Below are 19,257 nucleotides of genomic sequence, written 5' to 3'. Positions count from 1 at the left end.
ATATCTAAAGTTTTTTTTTTTTTTTGAAATATCGGGTTACAATATTTTGTTCATTTTCTAGTCCATCATTAATAAAGTGAAAAACCCTATTTTTATATATTTTTTAAGAGATTTTTGGGGGTAGCTGGCCCCTTCACCCACCGGTTAGATCCATCCCTTCAAATGACGAAACATATTTCTATTTTTTAATCGTTTTTAATTGTTCCAATTCAATTGAGGTTTTTCTCGATTCATTTTCCTTTTTATGGGAAGTAGCGTTTTGCGGATATGATAAATCTAAAGACTTCGATAATCCATAATTTTGTATTGAATTATTACCGTTTCTTGCAAAACATAACAAAAAAAATCATGCAATAATTCAAAAAATTAGTTGAGAATAAATAATTGAATAAATTAACGTTAAGCGTGAAAAATTAAATTACAAATGTACATTTATATGTTTTGAACGATAACTAAATTTTGTTGAATTATTTATTTATTTTATTAGTTTTATAAATTAAGATTTTAATCAATTTTTTTTTAACCATGTCTTTTAATCTTACCTCACAAGTCATACGAACTAAAATCTCAGCTCTATCAGTCATTCGGATCGCACATAATCATTAAAAGCAACAAAATCTGAAAATCTCTCGTCCTAGCTTGTTTCAGAGTTGTTTGAAGTCCATGTTAGATCTACCAATAACACAACGAAACATTACCTAACTTTATACGAGAAAAGAAATTATTAGGAAGGTAAAAAAGCTCTGCATCTTGTTTCCGTATATTTCGCATCATCAATGCTGGACATACTCCGAATTCACACGGCAAGTCTGAAAAATTGGCATATCAATCTGAGCTTTCATCGATCGATTGCTCTTGCTTATCCAAGGACAAAGGTGTTGTTTGGCAATAACATGAACGTAACATACTAGTGATTTTTATTATTTATATACTTTTTTTTTTTACCCTATATTTTATAATAACAATTAACATCAAAACATTCATTTTATTTTTTTTCACTTTTTATATCATATAAATAATTTTTTTATTATTATTCAAATAAATTTTTTTATACAAATTTTTTTTACTTTATATCACATTATTACCTTTTACTAATTTTAAAATTAACAACCTATTATTATTTTGTAATTATATTTGTCAAACAAGATTAAAATGCGAGTGTTTAATAAGTGCCGCATATGTAATGTCTGTTGCTGAACGTTAATTAGGACCACGCGTCAGTCGAAACCGAGAGTTCACGTTTTTTTATCAGCATCTCAACGTAAGGCTATCGTTTTCTCTTTGGCTAAAATGGCCACGTAACATCGATAATGATTGTTGTCCAGTAATCAGGTAAGGAAATTAACCGGCCTAACCCGTACAGATAACATTATACCCCGCCTAGTTTCTGACGCGTGTGCAATAAAAATCTGAAAAACTGTTTCTCAACCACAATTCTGAAATGTGATTTGCCTCTCCGGGCCACCAGATAATTTCCCGGTGATGACAATAACAATTTAAACACCGCACGTATCTCAAGGCCCCTGGCCCCACTAATTAAAGAGAGTCCCGAACGGTACCAAACCCCTGAACTATTCTCGTCCCGACGAATTAGATTAGATATAGACCATTACCTAAACCACCTTGCCAGTTTTACCTAAAAGTAATAACCGTTTCAATGACTCAATCATTTCTCTCAAGGGTAATAAAGTCATTTCCAGATCACAACCAATCAACTGACCAGCTCGACTCTGCCAGCGTGGCTTGATATTTCTCATATATATATATCAAAACACACAGGAGAGACTTCCCCGTTGCCTTTCCCGAGACCATACAACGGATTCGGACTTAACGCCGTTAAACAGTTGACGGCGACTGCCCCTCCCCTTTTTTTTTTTTTTTTTTTTTAATCTCCGTTCTGCCACAGCGCCACAGGGTCCAAATTCTAATCTCTCTCTCTGTGGCGAGCGCTCGGAATCTCGCCGGAGAAACTCACAGTCTCACTGGAAACTGCATTCATTGAGACGGAAGGTTCAGAAAACTCTAGGGGAGATGAAGAGAGTAGAAGGAGAGATAGGGAGAGAGAGAAAACTTGTGCTTGTGAGAGAGAATATGATGGAATAATAATTAAAAAAAAAAATTGAAAAATAAGGGGGGGCGGGGGGGAGGTGAGGGGTGCAGTTAACGTGCAATGCAGGGAAAAAAGGCATCAAAGCTTTGGAGGATCTTGCACGGCACAGATGCCTAGATGATCCCCTTCTTCAATCCCCTTGCCTTATGCCGTAATTTATTCGATTTCTCTCTCCCATTCCCACCTTGTTTTTAAATATCTTCTTCGCCTATGTCCCTTCCCCTTATGTCTATACTTATACGTCTTCGTCCTTAGCTTTTTGCGCTCCAATTGCGATTTGATAGAGGTTTTGAATTGTCGTCGCAATTTGATGCGTTTAGGTGCGAGCTTGTTTTCTGATCCTTTTGATCGGCGCTCTTCGGATTTCAACCGTTAGATTTTGATTCGAGCTTGCGGGAAGTTGCAGAGGTAAACTCTGCCATCAATTGCTGAATTTTGAGATTTTCTTTCTTTTTTCATTTATCCTTTTCTTTAATAATTTCATGCGTGTAATCATTGCTTTTGATTTTTCTGAAAATTATGCCCGCGGATTTGAAATTATTATAGATAATTAAGAATTCTGTGATTAGTTAGTTGCATATTCAGACTTTTATAATTAATGCTAATTATTGATTCTCTCTCTATTCGTCATAATTTGACGCGTTATACCCGAGATCTTAAGCTGATCCAAGTTAGTAGGTTTTACTTTTCATAATTTGCCTTGTAACTTTTCTGTATCCGAATATCTGAATTGATGAACCAATATGATTACCATGCAGATTTTTTTTTTTTTTTTTTTTTTCGGTTTTTCTGTTGGAGGGAAAATTTTGAATTACAAATAGAGGTATGCATGTTGTCGGCATCGGAGCTGGAATTTTTCTTTTGAAGGCATTATTTTGTTTGGAAGGGTTTTACTTCTCTTAGGTTTTGCAATGCCATCTAAAACAATGGACCTACCTGGTTTGTCCTCATCGTCTTCGTACTTCTCCGATGACTTGCGTTTTCCTCATGAGGTACTGAGCTACTGATTACCCGTTTATGTTTTGATTCTGCCTTGGGTTTATATTCTATTATTGGAATCCATGGTTCAATGTAGTTTAAATAGGATTTCATGTATGGATATAACGCATAATTGGGAATCAGAGATCTTTTATTTGTTCTTCAAGTTGAGTTTGTTTGTCCAATTGTCCTTATTTCTTTCCATTTTCTATGCTTGGCAGAGACAGCTTGGTTTTTGGAAGTCGGATAGCGTCCCTGATGGCTTTGGTGAGTATCATTAATTTAGAACATGAAGGTCCTACTGTTTTGGTCCATAAAGAGAACACTTGCGCATCTTTTGTGGATTTGTTTGCTGTACTTGGCACGGATGTACAGTTTCTCCATTTGAATTGTTGTTGGATTTAGCGTGTCTTAGATGTAACTGTCAGAATGCTTTTGAACTATAGAGGCTTCTAATTGCAATTAAACTATATCCTGGTAGATACAAGATAGTCCCAATTGTGTCCCCTCCTCTTCTGTATTCAACAAATCAAGAGACCTTGACTGTTTTCTGTCTCACAGCAAGCATGAATTGGCTCCCCTCTAAATTTCTGCATCCATTTAGAATTTGTTATGTAGGTTCAAGAAGGAAAGGGTGGGTAAGTCATAGTTCCTTATCCCGATTTTTCATGTCTTTGTCTTTGCTGTTGTCAGTCTTCTGGTGTGAGTGTTGTAAGAGGTGCATAACATGCAGATTTTTCATAAGAAACATATTAGACTAGGAAGTGTCTGAAATCTGGAGAAAACAGGGCCTATGTAATGATCTATTTAATGGTTACTCATTCGTAATATTGATTTCTTGAAACAATTTCAGAAGCAAGAATTTTAAATATCACAAATATGACTTTTCATCTTTCGGAGGCATGCACTATAACACAATGCATGTATTGGGGGGTGGGTGGGGTAGTGGAAGTGAAGGAAGCATGAATCTTTTACTTTCAAAGTGTATTTCCTTAAATTCTCAGCTGGTGTTGCTTTTCTTGCTTAAGTACACTTATGTGGAAGCATGACCAACATGCTTTCAATATCCATTATTGGTGCTAAGTGTAAATTGACATTGAATTTGTAGTTTTGAATGGAATGTTCTGTGCTTTTGTGGATTTAATACTTGAGAAGCTGGCTGTTTGGAATGCATTATTTGCCCAAAGCGGGGGATTTATTCCCTGCAGGACTTTATTTGTAAAATATTTGCACATTTAGTAAACCCTTCATATAATTTTCTTTTCCACTCTGGCTTTTCCTTTGTATTTGGGGTGTGCTTTTTATTTTGGCTTTCGTCAGCTCAGGTTTTGGGTTTGTGGGGTTTTTTTTGGGAGGGTTGTTCGGGGTTTCTGGTGGGTTTTGGGGGGTTTGTTGGGTTGGGGTGCTTTTGGGGCAGGTTTGAGTGTTTGACGGGGGCTTCAATTGTTTTTTGAGTTTTGGGTTTCATGTGGGTTTTGGGTGTTGTGGGTGCTTTCTGGCTGGGAGGGTTTGACAGGTCGTTTTGCTGTTTTTGGGTTTTGAGTTTGTAAGAGCTATATTGTATATAGCTTGTATACGTAGGGGTGCCTTACGCTTCTTTAATAAAGTTGCATTGTTACTTATAAAAAAAAATTAAAAAAAATTCTTTTCCATGGTAGTTAAATTTTTTTCTAAATTAGAAAATTTGCTTTCACAATTTATTCGATGTAAAAGGTGAGTTTAGGCCTATGTCATTGTGAATAGATGTGGATACCAAGTACTATATGATTGAGAATTCGCAAAATAGGACAATAGAGTTGACAGCATTTCTGCATTATGAGGTAGACTTGATAAAAGATGCACACACTACTGAAGAGTAAGCATTTTCCAACTCTAATAGATGTGAAAAATGGAAAGAAAATTAGAGTTTATCTCTGTACTTTTCTTGAAAATTTATACTCATTTCTGTTTACTGTAATTCTTGCTGATGCATGACTCCATGTGGTGTCGCATCAGTGTATTGGAGCTAGCATATGTTGTTCTGACTGGTGAAGTCAGTCATATGTTGTTCTCAGCAGTGAAGTCATATGTTGTTCTCTTGAGTGTAAACATAAGATAATGTGGCACTCATATGATTTCCCTGCTCAGAACACTAATTATATATTATCAGCATAACCCAAACTGCTCAGTGGAATTCTATCCTTTTTAAGTTTCTAATTCAACCAAGCACAATATATTTATGAAATTGACTGTAGAATGAACTATTATGCATTACATATTATTGCTCCACTGATACTATTATGCATTAGATATTATTGTTCCACAGATAAAACTAGTACTAATTTCTTTTTCTTAGACTTAGATCATTTATTCAGCTTTTCAAACTTAAATAAAATTTGAAGTTTTATATGTTTATTTGAATTCTGTCACATCCAGGTTTCAACTCAGTTTATGTTAAAGTAACTGGCTCAAATTCAAGTCTTGCTAGTTCTGCAATGAACTCAATCTGTTTAAGGTCTTATGCTTAAACTAGCAATTCCAATATTTTGAGGCTGTTCGCATATATTCTAATCACTTGAGTGTAATAGGGATTGTGATTGAGTTTATGACAGCATACTTGTCTACATTTGGAACTTGGAAGGCTTGTTAATTATTGAAAAAAAATAATATGCGACTTTCCTTTGTGAATTACATTAATTTCATAATAGCCTTTTCCTTTTCTTGGCAATGCCCTCTCTTTGAATTCCATTGCATGGGTGTCTAGAAAAAAAATTTCATATGCTTTCTTGTGAATGTATTCCGTCATTGTTACTATTACTAGATACATTGTGGCATTTAGACCAAGAGGAGATCAGTGTGTTAAACTTCTTTGCATGGCTCCTCAATAATGAGTCTCATCAGCATTAGTGAAGAGAGTTATTTTATGTCTATATGGATATGCTTGGATGTCAAATTTTATTGATATAACTTGTAGGCAATTGCAACTAATTCCTTAACTGATCTAATGTGATGAACAGCCAGCAGTAATTCAGTTACTTCATCACCTATGGAGAAACTTATACCAGTGGAAGGTCAGATGGTGAAGTCTGTGGAACATCCCGAGTCTTTTCTAATACGAGACCAGCAAGTAAAGTTAAGCTTAAATAGGCTTGCTGTGGGAGCAGGGAGAGCGTCCAGTCATTCATTGACTTTGAATGTACAGCCGGCATCTTATTCTTTAGAAGGCAACAATGGTAGCATCATGGATGCTCAGTATGAGAGTAGTCTCTTCTCAAGTTCATTGTCGGAGTTGTTCAGTAGGAAGTGTAAGTAACCTTTTCCCCTGATCGCTTCTACACTTGCACATGGCTATGTGCTGGTGCCAGCTTGTATGCCTGAATTTATAACAGTGTCATACAACTAACCTCATGGATTTCTAGGTTTGATATTAGGCTGTAGGTTTTGTTAGGATAGTGGTTGCTGAATCACAAGTTTATACCCTTTAGTTTCATATGAATTTTCTTGATGCAGTGAGATTATCATCAAACAATGCTCTATATGGCCATTCTGTTGATACTGTTGCCTCCCACTATGAGGAAGAGGAACCCTTTGAATCCCTGGAAGAAATTGAGGCCCAAACCATTGGAAACCTCCTACCTGATGATGATGACTTGCTTTCTGGACTGACTGACGGACTTGACTATATTGTCCAACCTAGTGGTGGGGATGATGTGGAGGAGTTGGACCTTTTTAGCAGTGTCGGGGGAATGGATTTGGGAGATGATGGTTCATCTGCTGGACAAAATAATTCTGGCTTTCCCGGGGGAGTTTCTAATGGTCAGCCAGGGGCATCTAATGGTTCAATAGCTGGTGAACACCCACATGGTGAACACCCTTCTAGGACATTGTTTGTCAGAAATATAAATAGCAATGTTGAAGACTCTGAATTGAAGACCCTTTTTGAGGTGTGTTTTCCTTTGTTTTTGTTGGTGGTTTAGTTTGAGCTTCATGTTGTTTTCAGTTGGGCACTATTATAGAATGTTGACTTTTAATTTCATATCATGAATGTGCAGCAATATGGAGATATTCGCACTCTCTATACAGCTTGCAAGCATCGTGGTTTTGTTATGATCTCCTATTATGATATTAGAGCAGCCCGAAATGCGATGAAAGCACTCCAGAACAAACCATTGAGACGTAGGAAGCTTGACATACATTACTCGATTCCAAAGGTGGGCTTCTGCATTTTTCGTCTTGTTTATGCACGGTGTTGCTTTCCGCAATCTACCATCATCATAGTTGTATGTATGCCAGCATGATGTTAGGATTATCATTATATTGCAACAGATCCATTGGTGATTAGGTAGTTCATTCCATGCTCCATCAATTTATGCGTATTCATTTTTGCTTGACTTCTTGCCTTGTGGGTTATCGTCTATCAGGACAACCCTTCAGAAAAAGATATTAATCAGGGTACACTTGTGGTTTTTAATCTTGATTCCTCTGTTTCAAATGAAGAACTTTGTCAGATTTTTGGCACCTATGGAGAAATCAAGGAGGTAAATTCATTGTCTGTTTTTACCATTGACTTAACAAAAGTATAATGGGGGTACTAATACATGGTCAGTTCTTGTTCATATATTGCAGATTCGTGAAACCCCACACAGAAGTCATCACAAGTTTATTGAATTTTATGATGTCAGAGCTGCAGAGACTGCTCTTCGTGCATTAAACAGGAGTGATATTGCTGGGAAGCGGATTAAGCTTGAACCAAGCCGTCCAGGGGGATCAAGACGGTGGTATTCTCTAAGCACAATAATTCTGATTTTATTTTTTGTATATTCTTTGTCAATTTTTCCTTTTACTTTAGCCTAGCCCTATGTGGAATAGTAGTGTAGGTGAGGATAAAATCATGATGCTGTCTCATTTGGTGGGCAAGAATTGAATAAGCACTTATTCTAAGCACAAGGTTGCAGGATATATGCATTAATATTTGTGTTTATAATTAAGATTTATGCTTTTTACTTGACTATGTTTCTAAAATTGGACAGAGTACTGTGCTTTTATTTCTGCTGAAAGGACTTTTGCATTATTATTTTCTTTGGATCCATTACTCACTTTCCTCTTCTTTTTTTGGCCTTTCTTTTGGTTTTCTTTGTGGCTACAGTTTGACACAACAATTCCCTCCAGAGTTGGAGCATGATGAATGTGGCCCTTATCTGCAACAAAGTAGCCCTCCTGTTGACTCAACCACTGGCTTCTCTGGTATTCCTATTGCCAATAAAATTTTGGTCTTTTAACTATTAATTCTGGATTAAGAAGCAAATTTATGTTGTCTCACAAATACTTGTTAACAGTCCCAGTTCCACATGTGGCAATCACATCTGGTAGCATGGATCATGGAACTATGTTGGGGGTACACTGTGCAATTCATAGTCCATCCACGGAAGCTGCATTTCATCATGAGATCTCATCTAGTGTTCCTAACAGCTTACCCTCTCTTGTGAGAGTTGAATCAGTTGGCAATCAGCCTGGCCTTGCTGACTCTGGACGTTCACCAGGACAACTGAAATTTGATATTCGAGGCACTACGAATTTCCATCCTCATTCACTTCCTGAGTATCATGATGGCTTAACTAATGGTGTTCATTTGAATTCTCCGGGCACCATGACAGCAAATATCAATCCCAGTCCACCAGAAATATTCAATAACCGGCAGTTGCACAGAGTAAGCTCAAATGGGCACTCAGTTGAACTCAATGAAGCTGGTAAGTGCCATGGATCACTGGGCGCATTTTCTTTTAATGATTTCATTTTCTGTTTCTGTTTCCTAATTGCGTAACCATTCTAACTTTTCTTGGTAAGGTGGAAAAAAAAAAATTAAAAGAAATAGCAAAAGCCAGAAACAATTGTGGTCAACTTCACTCTGAAAACTGGGTTTGTCAAAATGGCTTACCTTGTTCCTTAACAGTTGTCTACAATATAGTTTATTGGCTGGATAAGTCTTTGTCGTTCCCTTAGTTCCATGGTCAAGCATGTTCTGCATGTGAATATCCAATGTGATTCCAGCACTAGGGAAGGTCAAATTACCTCACTAACCCCTTCTTGTACTTGGTTAGTGATTCGAGCAGGTGCTGCATGTGATATCCACGTAATAGTGTTGGATGCAGCAATCTGATACACTATCACTTGCTTCATAATCAAATGAACCTTTGTAAAGTAGTGTCAATTTGGAATGTAAAGTTTGGCTGAACTGCTTTTCCATTTAGAAGGAAAATGGCATATAATTAGTTTGGTTTGTTTCTTATTTTCTGATATGTTGATTTAATGGGTTTTTCTGTGTCTCAGTTTTCGGATCTGCTGGTAATCTTAGCCGTCCTCTTCCTGGACATCATTATGCGTGGAATAGCTCCTATCACACACAGCCTCCAGGAATGATGTGGCCAAACTCACCATCATTTGTCAATGGACTTTGTGGAGCGCATCCCACACCGCAATTGCATGGACTTCCTAGAGCACCATCTAATATGCTGAATTCAGTTTTACCCATAAATAACCACCATGTGGGATCAGCACCTGCTGTTAATCCTTCTATTTGGGATAGGCAACATGCCTATGCAGGGGAATCCCCTGAGGCTTCTGGATTTCATCCTGGTTCTCTTGGGAACATGAGAATTTCTAATAACTCACTGCATGCAATGGAATTTGTTTCTCCTAGCATCTTTCCTCATGTTGGTGGAAATTGTATGGACCTGCCCATTCCCCCAAAAAATATAGGACTCCAATCCCATCATCAGAGGTGCATGATATTTTCTGGCAGAGGCCAAATGATTCCCATGATGAATTCATTTGATCCTCCGAATGAACGTGCTAGAAGCCGTAGAAATGAAGGCGGCTCTAGTCAGGTTGACAACAAGAAACAGTATGAACTTGATATTGATCGAATAATGCGAGGGGAAGACAACCGAACAACACTTATGATAAAGAACATTCCCAACAAGTAAGAGGCTCCTCACTTCAATATTGAAATCATATTTGTAGTAGTTGGATATTACTTCTTTCCAGTAAAATTAAGCTGGTTGACATCATTTGATATGATACTAACCTGTTGTGCGCAAGGTGCATAAATAATCCATGGATTTCTGAATTCTATCTCAAGGTGAGAGCAATTGGGCAATAGTAAGATAGGTGCTCTGTCAGTGCCCTGGCAGGCGCTTAAGCCTCAAATCCAATATTTGCCCATTTTCCATCAGTATAAGATGCTTGACATGTGGCAGACATTAACTTGGTGTGTATTTAGTTGATGGGTTGCATCTTTTGACTGGCATAGAGTCTTCTTTGAATCTTTATTTTTCCTTAGCAAACAATACCCAAACTGTACTGAAGTCAACTGCTGGTTGGGCACCGCCGCTACTAGTGTCAATAGCACCCTCACGGAGTTTCAAACTCCCAGTCTCTGGGTGTCTTATACCATTTGGCACAGAGGTCACTGCATGACCCACTTGATGTGGCGGTTTTAAACCATATAAATCAATCTAATTTGGCTAGAGGAATTCTCGTGTTTTGCATTTAAGCATTTCAAGGGATAGGAATTGGAGTACAGAGTTTTACCATGCTAGTTTGTCCTAGAAAATGGACGTAATTCATATTTTTCCCAATCTTGCTTCAGATAGAAGTAACCTTCTCATTGGTTAGTATGGTTAGCTGTATTTCCTTTTTTGACACTTTTTAATACTGGGATTTATATGGTTATCATTGTAGGTATACATCAAAGATGCTTATGGCTGCAATAGATGAACGCCATCCAGGAACTTATGATTTCATTTATCTTCCAATTGATTTTAAGGTAAATGCAATCTTATTTACAAATGCCCTTTAATTTTGTGGATGAGAATTTGGGTTATGGTAAGAACCGGACTTGCTGTGTGATCGTACATGGTCTTGTCTGTATTTTTTATGCCCTCAAACATTTTTTTGCAGAATAAATGTAATGTGGGGTATGCATTCATCAACATGAAAGAACCTAGCTTGATCATTCCATTCTTTCAGGTTCGTTATACGTAAGCTTTAAGGTGAAAAGATAAATACAAAGACTAAAGCTAAAAGAAAATTCCAATTTGGACAGGCATTTAATGGAAAGAAATGGGAGAAGTTTAATAGTGAAAAGGTGGCATCACTTGCATATGCTCGCATACAAGGTATAGCGGCTCTCATTGCACATTTTCAAAACTCAAGCTTGATGAATGAGGATAAGCGATGCCGACCAATTCTCTTCAATACCGATGGCCCCAATGTTGGTGATCAGGTGTGAAAATTGCAACAAAACATGCACTTTAAATTTTAAGTAGTTATTATGTATTTTTGAAGCTTTCGAAAATGTTCAGAACCTAAACAGCCTGCCAAATTCATGGTGCACTTTCTATTTTGCATACAAGTATGTTACCATTGTTATTTTAATTATTATTACTAGAGAGAGAGAGAATAGTGCACAGAGAAGAAAGGGTTCTCATGCTTTCTAATCTGCAGGTGCCCTTCCCAATGGGGGTTAATGTTCGTACTAGATCTGGAAAAGCTCGGACCAACACCCATGAGGAGAACCATCAAGGAAGCCCACCCAAATTGGGAAATGGGGAGGATCATACTGGAGATCCATCGTCAGATTGTTCAAAGGAGTTAGACTAAGCAAGCAACATATTTTTGTGGGCACTAACCTTTTACTTTACTGAGTAATCTAAACCTTATCCGACCCAAATACTTGTGACCTATACTCCAGCTGGCTGACGAGGGGAAAAAAATTTATCTTATCCCTGACCAAAGCCAAGTATATTTCCAGTTTTCTTTTGTTTTTTCTTATCAATTTTTGAAACTGTAAGAAAAAGGAGCATCACTTGGAGCTTCAAAATTTTGGATGGCCTTGAGAGTGTTATTAAAATGACATGCATATGTATAGAAGTTTCTGAGCAATGAAGAGATCTTACACTGCGTTTTGATATTGCCTTTCCCTCTCTCTTCTCCCCCCACCCCCTTTTGTTCTCCCCTGGTTTTGTTGTTTATTGATTGCCGACCTGCCCATCTGTAATTCGTGAGGTATAATAGTTAAGGAGGTTTTGTCAAACTAATTTTGTTGTGCTTTCTCTGAAAGAAGTATCGGTCGAACTGCTGTTGTCACGTGCAGATGGTCTCGTATATGAAAAATGAGATACTGAGTCCATTCCTTTATGACTGATAATAAAGTGACTGTTCTCTTCACACTCATTTATTATACAATTTTCATACTGACTTATATAATATACTTTGAGATGTTTTTTCATATTATTCACTTTTTTCTTTTTTCTTTTTAAAAAAAGTCAATTAAAACACACAAATAACATGGTATGAACTATGAAATAAGAGTAACGAGTAGCGTTACTCTGGTTAGCCATCGCTAATTCCTACACCCCCACCCCCAAAGTCCTCCAATAATTCACCCAAGTCGTCGTATTAGTTAATTAAAATTCTTATGACCACAGCACATCTAACAAGGCCTACAACCGCATGGGACAGAGTGAGCCTTGTCAACTACCATAATTATGAACAAAATATACGGAGAAGGCAACTATTCTCAATACAACTTAAAAAAAAAAAAAAAAAAAAAAAATTAAAGCACAAACGTGAACCTTAGAACAAGCGAACCATAGGCAAAAAAATTTGGGTTTAACTCAAAGTAATAACAGAAATTTTTTTTTAATGAATGCAATTCCATACGGACGATTAAATACCAGATGAGGAGCTCAAACACAATTCACGCAATTCAGAACTGAACGCTACAACAAGTCCCAAAGTTTTGAGGAACCTCATGTTTCTGACCCATCGTCTCCAGTCACACAGCTCACAAGTTTTTGAGGAGTTTAGAACAAGTTACAGCATTGAGCTAAATATAGGGGGCCCTGGCCTTCACCTTTCGGCACCAGATGTCCTGTCAACATAGATTTAGCCTGAGAGCCTCCTCGTTCACTGACAAGGGCATCAAAAAACCACCTGTAAATACACAACCCAACATAAACTCAGATAAATACCGTCTCCTTGGGACCAAATTCCAAGTGTAATTCACAAATGGCAAGATTCATTCGCTAACAACACATTTTATTATTCCAGAATCATTGCCACTGCTACTTTGTTACCCACAGAAAATGGGCAACCATCATGGCATGAGGATGCTGCCATCATTCTCTGTTGAAAGGCATTTCAGTAATTCACCTGCTTCACTTTCACTTCAGTAGGTTTAGGGGTTTGTTTGTCGAGCAACATTATAGAACAGCACTGTTCATGTACTTTTTTTTTCATTTTTTTATATTTTCCACTACTAATCAAACATCAAAACATTCTCACTTTTTTTCACTTTTTATATCACATCAATAATTTTTTATTATTATCCAAACAAAAAAATTCACTACAATACAAAATTTTTTCACTTTTTTATACAAATTCTTTTTATTTTATATCACATCATCACTTTTTACTAATTTCAAAACTAACAACCCCACTACTCTGTTCTGTACATGTCTTTGCCAAACAAACCCTAGGTTACACGTCCTATGGAGAGCTATAAAGCGTACCCTACTGTTGTGACCCAAAAGAGAGATACTGATAGGACAAGAGCTTACCACAACCATGTATCAGCTTCACTTCAGATAGAGAATATCGTAGTGACCAGGGCGATATAACAAGGTAATAAAGGGAGTAACTGTCCCAGAGCTGCCACTAGCATTTGGAAGATCACCAATAGCGGGAATAAAATCATGATGATTTACACTGACACCACCACTATCACATGAGCTGCGATCAAGGTACACAACACGGATTGGCACACCCAATGCATCTGACAGGGCAGTAATGTGCACATGGTCGCTCTCTTCACCCATTGGTTCCACTGATGACTTGCAAAACTACACAAACCAGATAACAACATGAGAGAGAGAGAGAGAGAGAGAGAGAGAAAGAGAGAGAGAGGGAGAGAGAGAGAATAAGCTTCGGATCTTAAAATAGTAGGCCTTCAATCTAAATCTTGTAACCATGAAAAGTTCTAACCATTCTTGCTGGGAAACAATCTATTTCCGATGTAACCATGTTGGGGCATATTAGTAACTCAACAAAGAACAATATTAGCATTTCAAGCCCAAAAACATCATAATCATTAACATAACACCCCGATGTAACTTAATTACTCTAAAAAAGATGTTATAAATTACTCATCTCCATAAGAATGACATTGATTTTGTAGGGGTACTTCTAATGGTAATTACACCAGCCACTTGCAACAAAAATATAATAATGCTTTGAAAGGAGGCCGATGTAATGCTGATAAGTATGCCATAAAGTTTTTAAGATATTAAACAAACCTGCTCTACACTTGCATTTGTTAGTCCCATTATAAAAGGTTCAAAAAATTCTGAGCGCTTTCGTATTTCACCAGAGGTAACAAATCTGAAAAACATTACAACTATCCAACAAAATTTGTCAGGTTAATAAGGGACAAATTAAATCAAGGAATTTGTCTGTCTAAAGTCACTCACCATAATCAGATATTGACTGATCTCGACTCCTAAGTAAAAGCTCATCTTTACTGTAGCAAATAATAAATCATGTTTAGTTTACATACTGAAAGAATGATTTAAATTGAACTAATGCAGACAACATAACAATTTGGCGTCAGATTACAGTTTCAATTAACAACTGTGAACAAATAGCCCAAGTAAAGGAGAGCAACTTATAAACACCTTATGGAAGTTTCATTTCCTTGAAGAACACTTTCCAGCTGCTCAAGGAATAGCTGAAATTTTTTCAACACATAGAATAGAGACAAAGCATAGGTGTTAAATAAAAGTAAGTATTAAACTTCCAATTGAAAAAATCGCAGTCTGGTCAACATTGTACAATCTAGAACATTATAAAAGATAAAAACAACAGGCTATGTATTCTACCAACAATATTTCCACTAAAAAATTAAAATTGAAAAGGTTTATGCCAATGTTTGCCCACATTTTATGACATAATGGTCCACACAATAAATGTCCCAAGCACTTGGTCTATTCCAAGTTCTCAAGCAGTCTATGTTCGTGGAGTCCATAAACAATATTTTTCAAAACCAATGTTGACTAATTCATTTCCAAAGCCTATTCATACATGAAAGATAAAAATACAAAAGGTCTATGTCATTGTCTGCCCAAGGCTCTCTACATAAATCACTACTACTTACTAGAAGAAGAAAAATGCTTCATGACCCAATACTGACCACATAATAAACGTCATATACAATCACTTGGTGAATTCCAAGTAATCCAGTTTTTTAACCAAGTATGCCATCTATGTAAAAACAATAGCCATTTGAAAACAAAACAATTGCTCAATGCTCGAAGTCTATGAAAGAAAACATGGATTTTAATTCTACAAGTCCCAAAGCTTTGTTTCATTTCTTTACTTATTCTAGTTGAATTGGGAAACTATGAAAAGTGATTGCTAAGAATGTTTACTTTCAAAAAGATAGTGTCAAATTTTAACAATGTGGAAAGATTACATTCAATATCCTGTCCATGTTTTAAGGAATCCAAATATTGAGTTTGGCTCGAGTGGTAAGTTACTTGACCCTCGTGCCTCATGAAGCATTAGGTCCAAGGTTCGACTTCCCTTGAATGCAAACAATTCTTTGAGGCCATGCCTGAGGCGAAAGCCCGAGCTTTACCCAAACAATATGGAGGGGGCGCTTTGCACGGTGTCCCGGAGATCTAGTCAGGGCAAATCCCCGGTTATCAAAAAAAAACAAAAAAATCAAGATGTTCACCATTTAGGCTAGTCATCAGTGTCAATACAGTATTTACTGAGGAAATATTACATTCAATATTCTGTCCATATTTTAAGGAATCCAAATATCAAGTTTGGTGGAAATCCGTGATAGAATTACTCAAGAATCAAGATGTTCACAATTTAAGCTAGTCATCAGTGTCAATTCAGTAAATACTACTACATTCTGTGTGTGAAGAAGAGATGTAAAACCATGGACCTACAACTTGGTTATGAATAAAAATGCAATATAATCATATGTTCGTCAGCAATGTGTGTCTATAATCTATATATTCTCCCATGTTAGGATAATAATTAAATGAATAAATTCCCACTATCCAATAGCTTAAGCTATCGGGTTGTTGGAGTTTTAGTCTTTTTCTATTATTCTAATATCTTATGGAAAATACTCTAACATCTGAAAAGAATAATTAATGGTTCCCCTGCATCAAATATTATCTGGCAACACAATTTGTTCAAAAGCATACATGGAAACTTCAAAGACAAGAGTCCAGTCCAAATTTGCGGTCACCAATGTAAGTCCCAACATTTGTGAACATAAATAACCTACTTCTACAAAAAGCCGAATGCTAGAAAGAACATCCAGAAGGAGCACTTCAGTCAATTTTCATCAAGCCAACTTATTCATGTCATGAACCAATCTAAGTTCAAGATGAGAACATAGAAAGAGCAATGACTAAAAAAACCACGCATTGTTAAACTAGAACATATCACCAGAGACTTTCAATTATAAGTCATTTATCTCATTTGAAAAATGTTGAATAATATTTATAGTTGAAGGAATGCGCCAAACACATGCGAATATAAAGATTATACAGAGAAACAGAAGTAAATGTCTATTATATATTGAGTTAAAAAAAAAAAACAGAATAATATGTTTACCGTAAAAAAATCCTCAAAAGTGAAGTCTGCATAACCCAAGCTCTGGAGTGTTTTTCTGCATTGCTCAACATTGGCTTTGACACGATCAACTTTTTCTCGGTCTTGTGATTCCAAAATATGCTCCTATTTATGCAGCACAGAAATTATTTTTTAGTAGCTAAAATTACTGCAACACTTACTTCCCCGCAATAATATCAGTGGTAAACACCAGAGTATAGGAATAAAATGAGTTCATAAGATGCACGTTAGGACATACAAGGTATGAAAACATAAAGCTTCGAAAGAAGCAGTTTCCATCCCCTCTTGTTCGCCGAATGGCAGCATATTTTTCATCAAGCACCTGCATTAAGAGAAATAGTAATAAATTTACAAGGATAATACTAATTACAGAAAGAAATGCAGAACACACACAACAAAAAGAACCTTTATTTTTTCCAACAAGATAGGGCTCCCTGATTGATATTCAGCTGCCAGTGTAGACAGAGGTTCCTGTTGTTCCATCACCAATAAATTTATTAATATTGCATAGAAATCAGAACAAGAAGGAGATGCCTTACCCTCAACTCATGATAGTGAAGCCAGTCAGAATCTATAAAAGCAACAGCAATTTGCATTGAAAAAAAAAAATACGGAAGAAGAACGTAAACTACAGGGCACGCACAAACAACATTTGAATACCCAGTATAGGTAAGGTAAAACAAGCATTGACGAGAAAAGATCAAGATATGCTAATACACCAGTGATATAAAGTAAAAAGGAAAGAGAAAAAAGTCTGTGTAATTATTCAATTATAGCACTTATAGCAGACTAAACTAAATCTAAATTATGAAAATGAAGCAACCAAAAGCATTTTCGTCAAATGCAAGAACTTCAAAAGGTTATAGTTGCTCTTACCTTGTCACCTACAAATAGGGTTTTCTCCGCTTCCTCGGCCCGGATTGCAGTTTGCTGGTGCATAATATCATCATCCCCAAAATTTGCCCAGTCATCCAACTCAGATGTTGGAATGGATGTTGCGGCCTCCGTTTCCCCATCTGGTTGGGGCCCTTCCTGATTCTGCATTGTCTCTTTAGCGCAAATAAGAAAACTCTTCACGCCCAATATCCTCCAAATTGGATTATTGATTACTTATATGCGCACTTCCTTTACAAGTATCAGCAATATGCTTAGTAACTACCTGCCAGGGATAATACTCTTAGCGCAAAAGCTCATGAACATGCATAAATGTCATCGTATAATCCGATTTAACTAGCACAACAACATGTTTCACGCTGATCAATCACAAGGTAATGAGTAGTTCTAAATGTCATACCCATGTCCCTCTTGTGTCCCTCTAAAAATGAGATGACTTTTAAAATTATCATGTGATCAAAATTCAATTTTCATCAATTACAAGCCCAACGGTAATTTTAAAAGCCAACTCATTTTTAGAGGGACATAGATATGACGTCTAGCATTTCTCCACGGTAATATACAAAGGCCCGTTCTTCCAATTAAAGAACAACCGCATAGAACTGACAAATTATATTCTTTTTTTATATTCCTAATTTTTTTTTTAAAAAAAAAAAAGAAAAAAAAAAAAAGAGAGAGAAGAAGATTAAAAAAAGAAAAGAAAAGATAGGCATCGAGATTTCAAGTACCGCCTCTCCAATCTTGCTGAATATTTAACTCCTTCACAATCAAACGTATCTGTATGTATAAACTGATAGATCCTGTAACTCTAACCCTTTAACTATATGTAAGTATAAATTAGCCATCAGATATGCAAATTTTCATCTTTCATCAATTCTTCAAATCATTTTCTCAATCTGTAGCAGTAAAACCCTCAGGTTCGTGACCTAAAATCAAAATACAATTTAGACACTGGAAAGACAATGTGTAAGCATAATACCTAATTTCGAATATCGAAGTCGGAGTTGTGATTAAAGGTGATCTCCGAGAGTTCTTGGTTTACGCCTAAGGATCCAATTCGAAACGCTCTCTGGCCCTCTCAGGCCGATGATCTCCCAGGACTCGGACTGTCGGAGGAGCGCCTCGATTTTGTTCGAGTTTGATTGACTACTCAGAAAAATAAACCGTCTTTTTTCTACGATTTCACTTGTGACCTGGGCTGCCTATTTGTACTTGGGCTTTTTACTTCTTTTTTAAGCTTATCACCTTTTCACGTGAGATTAAAAAAAAAAAACAAAAAAAAAGTCCTTCCAAAAAACATACCGCGATGACACGTGATATCTCATAAAGTCAAATCTCGTAATTCATATAGTAAATTTGAATAATATTCGGATTCAACTAGGGCTGGCAATTTTGACAAGACACGACAACCCGACACGAAATTAGCGGGTTTAGGTCTACCTTAAACGGGTTTTGGTCATAAACAGATCTACCCATTTATCTCAATTAAACGGGTCGTGTCACGGGTGACCCGCCAGACACGATTACCTTTTTTTTTAAAATTATTATTATTATTATTATATTTTATTAAAAAAAAAAAT

General features: G+C 36.5%; 2 protein-coding genes across 8 annotated transcripts; one reads left to right on the top strand and one right to left on the bottom strand.

Moving 5' to 3' along the window:
* The first annotated feature begins 1,866 nt into the window (after nucleotides 1-1,866).
* LOC133863761 (protein MEI2-like 4) lies at nucleotides 1,867-12,043 on the top strand. Of its 7 annotated transcripts, XM_062299854.1 has the most exons (16): nucleotides 1,867-2,261; nucleotides 2,431-2,518; nucleotides 2,997-3,102; nucleotides 3,310-3,355; nucleotides 6,085-6,372; nucleotides 6,578-7,011; nucleotides 7,120-7,278; nucleotides 7,489-7,605; nucleotides 7,694-7,845; nucleotides 8,214-8,311; nucleotides 8,404-8,814; nucleotides 9,395-10,046; nucleotides 10,808-10,892; nucleotides 11,027-11,095; nucleotides 11,172-11,351; nucleotides 11,573-12,043. In XM_062299854.1, the coding sequence occupies exons 3-16, from the start codon at nucleotides 3,022-3,024 to the stop codon at nucleotides 11,726-11,728; spliced, it is 2,928 nt and encodes a 975-aa protein (XP_062155838.1). In that variant the 5' UTR covers nucleotides 1,867-2,261; nucleotides 2,431-2,518; nucleotides 2,997-3,021; the 3' UTR covers nucleotides 11,729-12,043. The 7 variants fall into 7 exon arrangements, with proteins under 7 accessions (XP_062155838.1, XP_062155863.1, XP_062155848.1 ...); XM_062299879.1 differs by lacking the exon at nucleotides 2,997-3,102 and having other exon boundaries at nucleotides 1,868-2,261; XM_062299864.1 differs by having other exon boundaries at nucleotides 2,153-2,518.
* A 677-nt stretch (nucleotides 12,044-12,720) lies between these two features.
* Nucleotides 12,721-18,862, bottom strand: LOC133863751 (OVARIAN TUMOR DOMAIN-containing deubiquitinating enzyme 1). Its single transcript, XM_062299833.1, has 10 exons — nucleotides 18,657-18,862; nucleotides 17,660-17,942; nucleotides 17,189-17,254; nucleotides 17,022-17,105; nucleotides 16,766-16,888; nucleotides 14,803-14,855; nucleotides 14,599-14,648; nucleotides 14,425-14,525; nucleotides 13,690-13,971; nucleotides 12,721-13,063 (listed from the first exon to the last, which is right to left on the bottom strand). Exons 2-9 carry the CDS (start codon nucleotides 17,825-17,827, stop codon nucleotides 13,708-13,710), a joined length of 909 nt encoding a protein of 302 aa, XP_062155817.1. The 5' UTR covers nucleotides 17,828-17,942; nucleotides 18,657-18,862; the 3' UTR covers nucleotides 12,721-13,063; nucleotides 13,690-13,707.
* Between the last annotated feature and the right edge of the window lie 395 nt (nucleotides 18,863-19,257).

The sequence above is a fragment of the Alnus glutinosa genome, chromosome 1 (genome assembly GCF_958979055.1).
Source record: "Alnus glutinosa chromosome 1, dhAlnGlut1.1, whole genome shotgun sequence".
Classification (NCBI taxonomy): Eukaryota; Viridiplantae; Streptophyta; class Magnoliopsida; order Fagales; family Betulaceae; genus Alnus; species Alnus glutinosa.
Note: the sequence above shows the minus strand (reverse complement) of the source record. Positions and strands in the feature narration are given on the sequence as shown.